At 40.8% G+C, this 6854-nt stretch overlaps 1 protein-coding gene across 1 annotated transcript; it reads left to right on the plus strand.

Annotated features, from left to right (window-relative positions):
• Positions 1 to 1224: 1224 nt before the first annotated feature.
• On the plus strand, positions 1225 to 3601 carry LOC144705183 (UDP-arabinopyranose mutase 1). Its single transcript, XM_078577743.1, has 3 exons — positions 1225 to 1682; positions 1944 to 2363; positions 3036 to 3601. Exons 1-3 carry the CDS (start codon positions 1341 to 1343, stop codon positions 3414 to 3416), a joined length of 1143 nt encoding a protein of 380 aa, XP_078433869.1. The 5' UTR covers positions 1225 to 1340; the 3' UTR covers positions 3417 to 3601.
• The last annotated feature ends 3253 nt before the right edge of the window (positions 3602 to 6854 follow it).

Raw genomic sequence — 6854 nt, forward strand, 5'->3', positions numbered from 1 at the left:
AGAGAAAGAGAAATAGAAAAGGAGAGAGAGACATAGACACAGAGAGAGAGACATAGACGGAGAGAGAGAAAGAGAAATAGAAAAGGAGAGAGAGACATAGACACAGAGAGAGAGACATAGACGGAGAGAGAGAAAAAGAAATAGAAAAGGAGAGAGAGACAAAGACAGAGAGAGAGAGACATAGACGGAGAGAGAGAAAGAGAAATAGAAAAGGAGAGAGAGACATAGACAGAGAGAGAGAGAAAGAGAAATAGAAAAGGAGAGAGAGACATAGACACGGAGAGAGAGAAAGAGAAATAGAAAGAAAGATAAATAAAGAAGGAGAGAGACATAGACACAGAGAGAGAGACATAGACAGAGAGAGAGAAAAAGAAATAGAAACGGAGAGAGACATGTACAGAGAGAGAGAAAGATAAATAGACAAGGACAGAGAGACATATACAGAGAGAGAGAAGATAAATATACAAGGACAGAGAGACATATACAGAGAGAGAGAAAGATAAATAGACAAGGATAGAGAGACATATACCGAGAGAGAAAGATAAATAGACAAGGATAGAGAGACATACCGAGAGAGAGAGATAAATAGACAAGGACAGACAGACATAGACAGAGAAAGAGAAAGATAAATAGACAAGGACAGACAGACATAGACAGAGAAAGAGAAAGATAAATAGACAAGGACAGACAGACATAGACAGAGAAAGAGAAAGATAAATAAACAAGGCGAGAGAGAGATATAGATATAAAGAGAGAGAGATAAATAAACAAGGCGAGAGAGAGACAGATAGAGAGCGCGAGAGATAAATAAACAAGGCGAGAGAGAGACATAGATATATATATATAGAGAGAGAGAGAGAGAAAGAGTAGCGTTGACCTCTCTCTATCTTGCCGAACTTAGTCTCTGTATTAGTTAGGCTGTTCATCGACCGTAGGCGGCCGGGAACACGCACGTATGACTCGAAACTAGGAAATTCAAAGCCACGTGAGAGGCACGTGCTTAAGAACAGAATGATCGGACGGCCATTACGAGACATCTCCCGATCCGACGGCATTCCGGTATTGACACGTGTCCTCTTCAACCGGTCAGCAGTCAGCACCACGGAAAAAAGGGGAGAGTAACGCGGTCCCGAGCACGGCGACAGCCGTCCGATCGTAAATCATCGGACGGCCGAGAATAGATCTCGTCCGGACTCTCCGGGCTATAAATACGGCCCCGGGCCCAAGATTATTTCCTCGGTCGTCTTCTTCCTTCGCCATTCTGCGAGATCGAGATCGAGATCGAGATCGGAGCTCGTCGCCGATCTTCCTTCGACGGATCTCTCTCTCCGTTCGATCTAATGGCGGGGCTTCAAGGCGGCTCGGTTCCGGCGATTCCTGTATCGCCGCCTCTCACCGACGAGCTCGACATCGTCATCCCGACGATCCGTAACTTGGACTTTCTCGAAATGTGGCGCCCCTTCTTCCAGCCCTACCACTTGATCATCGTGCAAGATGGAGATCCCTCGAAGACGATCAAAGTTCCCGAAGGATTCGACTACGAGCTCTACAACCGCAACGACATCAATCGCATCCTCGGCCCCAAGGCCTCTTGCATCTCCTTCAAGGACTCCGCTTGCCGCTGCTTCGGATTCATGGTCTCCAAGAAGAAGTACATTTACACCATCGACGACGATTGCTTCGTAAGTGCCTTCCCCGGATCTCCTCAGATCTATTGATTCCCGAGAAAGTTTGATCCGATCTGGTCCTTAAACAAAGAATTAAGCCGAAAGCTCCTCCTATTGAATTTCCATGCATCAATCTTAGTTTCCATGTATCTATAAGCAAATTAATTGATTAGAGATATAGCAGCGACGTCATGAAAGATTCTGTTACGGGATCAGTTCTCGAGATCTGTCGATTCTGTGGAATTTGAATTAGATCTGAATCCGGATCAATTGTAGGTGGCGAAGAACCCTAGCGGGGAGGACATCAACGCCTTGTCGCAGCACATTGAAAATCTGCTTACACCTTCGACTCCTCTGTTCTTCAACACGCTCTACGATCCCTACAGGAAAGGGGCGGATTTCGTCCGTGGTTATCCATTCAGCATGAGAGAGGGCGTCCCAACGGCCATTTCCCACGGCCTTTGGCTTAACATTCCAGACTACGACGCGCCTACTCAGCTCGTGAAGCCTTTGGAGCGCAATACACGGTACGTTGACGCAGTTCTAACCATTCCCAAGGGCACTCTCTTCCCTATGTGCGGCATGAACCTCGGATTCAACCGGGAGCTGATCGGCCCCGCCATGTACTTTGGGCTTATGGGTGATGGTCAACCAATCGGCCGCTACGACGATATGTGGGCTGGCTGGTGCTGCAAGGTACGCTCGATCCTAACTTTTCTATGCGGAAATTTCTTTGAAAAAAGTTTGAAATCGGAGTTTGTCCGGGACCTCTCGCGAGAGAAATGAATTTTTTCAGAGATTGATGTACCGGGTTTGATCGATTTTTTCACTAAGACATCAGGAGACACAAAATCAATCTGTAATTCTCTCTTGAGAGACAAATTCCCTAGTTTCGGATTTGATCAATTACATCAAATGATATTTCCCTTGAAACGAAATTTATAGAATTAGGGTTGAAAATATTCCGATATGATTGGTTAGTAATTGATCGTTCTCTCTTCTGAATTCCTCAACGTATGAACTACGATGGAAAGTCCTCTCAAAAATAATTATTTTGATCTGATAGATTTCTCATGAAGTTTTAGCCCAAATGAGCTTCCGAACTGATCGATTTTCTTCTCGTCTCGAATCAAATGAGTCGGATTTGACCGATTTCCCACATGAAACAAACCAAATCCCGGGAAAACTTAAAGAACCGGAATCACTAATTTTTCACTTCAGAGAACCAGGATTGAATTTCAAATGAATCGATTTCTTTCTTGAAACGAAATTAACAAGGAAACATAAAACTCTAGATCAAGCATAAACTTCCCGTCGAATTAAGTTTTCCGATTTAGGACATGACAAAAGCTTGGTGGTGGAATTCAGGTGATCTGCGACCATCTTGGACTTGGGGTAAAGACGGGGCTGCCGTACATCTTCCACAGCAAGGCCAGCAACCCGTTTGTGAACCTTAGAAAAGAGTACAAGGGCATCTACTGGCAGGAAGACATCATCCCCTTCTTCCAGTCTATAGTTCTTCCCAAGGACTGCAACACTGTCCAGGCCTGCTACATTGAGCTCAGCAAGCTCGTCAAAGACAAGCTTGGTCCCATCGACCCGTACTTCACGAAGCTCGCCGACGCCATGGTTACTTGGATCGAAGCATGGGACGAGCTCAACCCGGCTGCCGCCGCCGCCGTCGCCAACGCCGCCATCCCCGCCCCTGCCAAGGCCTCCATCTCCAATGGCAAGCCGACGAAGAAGTAGCCTTCATTAGCTTGTTCCTCTGATTGATGGGGTGATACAATAATAAAGACCCAATTATCCCTCCTTTTTTTTTTCTTTTTTGTAGTATTTTCTTCTACTGTTGTAATCCCTTGAGTTTCCATGCCTTGTGCTAGATGATTTTTTAGCGGTAGAGGAAAGTTGAAAAGTTTTTATTTCTTTCTTCAGCTACCACTCCCAAGATTTATTAGGAAATAAATAGTTTGCCGAATTTAATACCTTCAAGAAGAAATCGATCTGAATGGTATGTTGAGTGGCCTGCTGGCCGTTGGGCCCTCTTGCATTGACTCACTTATTGAGGATGTTTTTTTTGAAAGTAACGTGTTGATGATGTTATCTTCTGAAAAGTCAAGTTCCTCCGCAGATTCATTCTTTACGATTAAGACATAACAACAAAAATGAGCCAAAGGCTCTACTACCAAAAAATTATGCCAAGTTTTGCTATCTATGCTTAACCTACCCTGCCATATATATCTCTCTTATATAAATCGGTGCACATGAACCAATCTATTAACTTTAACTGTTCATAAATCTATCTTACATCACTCTATCTTACAGTCAGCCTACCAATGTAACCGATTATCTCTGTGAGATTTTGCATGAGGAAAGTTCACTGTAACCTCTCTCTCTCTCTGACTGTTATTTTGTCTCTATCAACCTATCTTTTTTTCTAGGTTCCTAGTTGGTACTGAATTATCCCAGCATTCTGTTTTCAGATTCTTTGGTTCAGTCAGTCCTGAATTTCACGGAAGGTCTCCCATCCAATAATTGTTCCCACAATAGTTCACTCAACTGAGTTTGTTTCTCTCAGTATCCAGTCTGTCAATTGGTCTTCTGATTGGATGTAGGAAGTAAAAAGGTTAGAATCAAGTTTTTATTTGTCGTATATGTCTACCTCAATGTGTATGATACAATCCTGTTGGACAGGTTCATGTGCATCACTAATAGCTGATGTTTTATTGCACAAGAGTTTGATAGGCATTTCATGAGGTTTTTCTCAAGTTATCAATGGGCTTTCATTGGGTCATGCATGAACTGGTTTAAGGCATTTCTAGTATCAGAAAGATGTGGATGGGTATGATATAAGTAAATAAATTTCCTAATTAATCATTGGTACATTCCATGATCAACATGTTCCTCTTTTGCTTCACCTCCCAGTTTATGGCCTGTATCTATGGGAGCAGTAGAAAGTTGGCAGTCTTGATCATTTGATTCAAATAACAGAGCAGTAATTTTTGTGAGAATAATATTCCAAACGTGTAGTAATCCACCTCAGTTCCTAGAAAATATTTGTCTTCCTAAGCTCCTGATGTCAAATTCTCCTGATAATTTATTGGTCAACCTCTGAGTCTTCTCAATATTATCTCCAGTTATTTTTATGCCATCAACATAATCTAGTATTAGTATTATATAGCAGTAGCAATGGAGTCAAATTCCTTATAGAAATGTATGATCTATATTAATTAGATGATATGTTATTCTCTTTGTGACCTTGTAAATTTGGCAAACCAAGCTTGGGGCAATTGTTTGAGCCCATTGCTAGCCTTCTTACGATGACATATTCATTTATGAGTTTTCACCTCATAAGGGGGGCCAGATTCATTGATACATATTTCACTTATTTTAAGTCTCGAAGAAGGAATAAAATGTTTAACATAAAATAAAGTCTGTAAATAATGTTGTATATATAAATATAATTTTATCTATAACCGTACGAGATTCCCGTTAAAATTGCTTTGTTTATGTGATAATAATGTTATAAGATTCATCTTAGCTAGTGGAGAAAAAGTCTCAAATTAATCATTTGCACCAGTATCGCATTTTATCTTTCAATGCTTCCATCTTCTCTTCCTAATATATATATGCAAAGACAATCAACAACTCTCTTACATGTAGGATAATTAACCTCCTTCCTAGAGCCATTTATCTTTAGTGCCTTAATCTCCTCATCCACTGCAAGTTTCCAGCTTGGATGTGATAATACTACCTCTAGGCACATTGGGATTAAAACTTGGTGCATATAAGAAATGTCATTTTTTGCTTCTAGATATATCATGTTGGATCTTTGAGTAGCCTCTAAGTGATCAGAAATTTCAGATTCATTATTGACCAACTCTTTTGGATGTATTTGATTCAAATTTATTTTGTCAACAAGTCAATCACACATTCCATGTCTCGTTCATGTTCATTAATACAATGCATCCATAACAGGGCATGTGGGATGCTTATAACAAAGTCCATGAATAAATGATTAAAAGTAGAAGATTATGATGAGATTAAAATACAGGGATCACTAATATTTAAGTGTGTGTCCTAAATACTCCTATTCGAAGGATAATCGAGAAGCACATAGAGGTTACTCAAAGATTCGAGAAGTATCCAGATAGAATAGCACTATCTAGCCTCACTCATATGATGAGTATGGCCGTTCTCGTAGCCATTAGTGTGGAGATACTAAGGATAGATAGTTGGTGCTCTTTAGTGGAAAGAGTTCACTAAATTACTCCTTACGAATCCTTGAATGGTATTATACCAAATTGTCAATCTGGTTGATTCACTTCATGGTCCTTAGACCTGAGAAGGCAAAGACGTCTTGTGGACAGATGGTTGTACTTTGACTATGAGTTATGAGTTCCTAATGATGGAATTCTAAACGCTCTTCATTCCGGGTGTAGCAAGAAAATCACAAAGACAATTAAGAAGTCTCGATGGGATTCGTCCACCCTTGATATAAAAGGAGATGCAATGAAGTCCTTGGCCAAAGTATTAAAATATCAGAAAAGAGTTCTCCGATGATTTCTGAACGCAACGGAACTAACTCGGATACCTAGCAGAATGCAGCACATCGAATATTTCTGATGACAGTTGACCATACCGTAAGTCATCCTAGGAGAATCAAATGGATGAGGGACTATACATACACTATAAACGATGACAAATAGGTTACATGAATGAGTCGACACACTTTGTGAAAAAACATCTTTAAGGTCACTTCCTCCAAGAGAGGCATATTGAAAGAAAGTGAGGTTTTGAAGGTCCATAAAGTGTATTCTTAGTGTTCTGAGTGCTTAGAGAGAATCAACATAGAAGTGGGGAGGTTGATCTACAACAAGAAGATGCCTTGATCCCAGTAGAACAAAGGGCTCTAAGGTTAACCTCTTGCCTTACATTGGTCATTCTTTAATACGTTTAGGTAGATCATCTATCACTCTTATCCATCAGTTATATCTATCAACATACATCATATATCCCTATCTACCATCCACCTCATGTATCATCTACAACATCATGATCTCTTCATGTGTCCCCCTCTCCATTTGTCTAAGATAACTTAAACCACTATCTTTTCTCATTTCATTCATCACTCTACTCCTACTTCCATCACGTTTCACCTATAGGTATGAAAGTAGTATATTTAGT

This window comes from Wolffia australiana, chromosome 7, assembly GCF_029677425.1.
Source record: "Wolffia australiana isolate 7733 chromosome 7, ASM2967742v1".
Taxonomy (NCBI): domain Eukaryota; kingdom Viridiplantae; phylum Streptophyta; class Magnoliopsida; order Alismatales; family Araceae; genus Wolffia; species Wolffia australiana.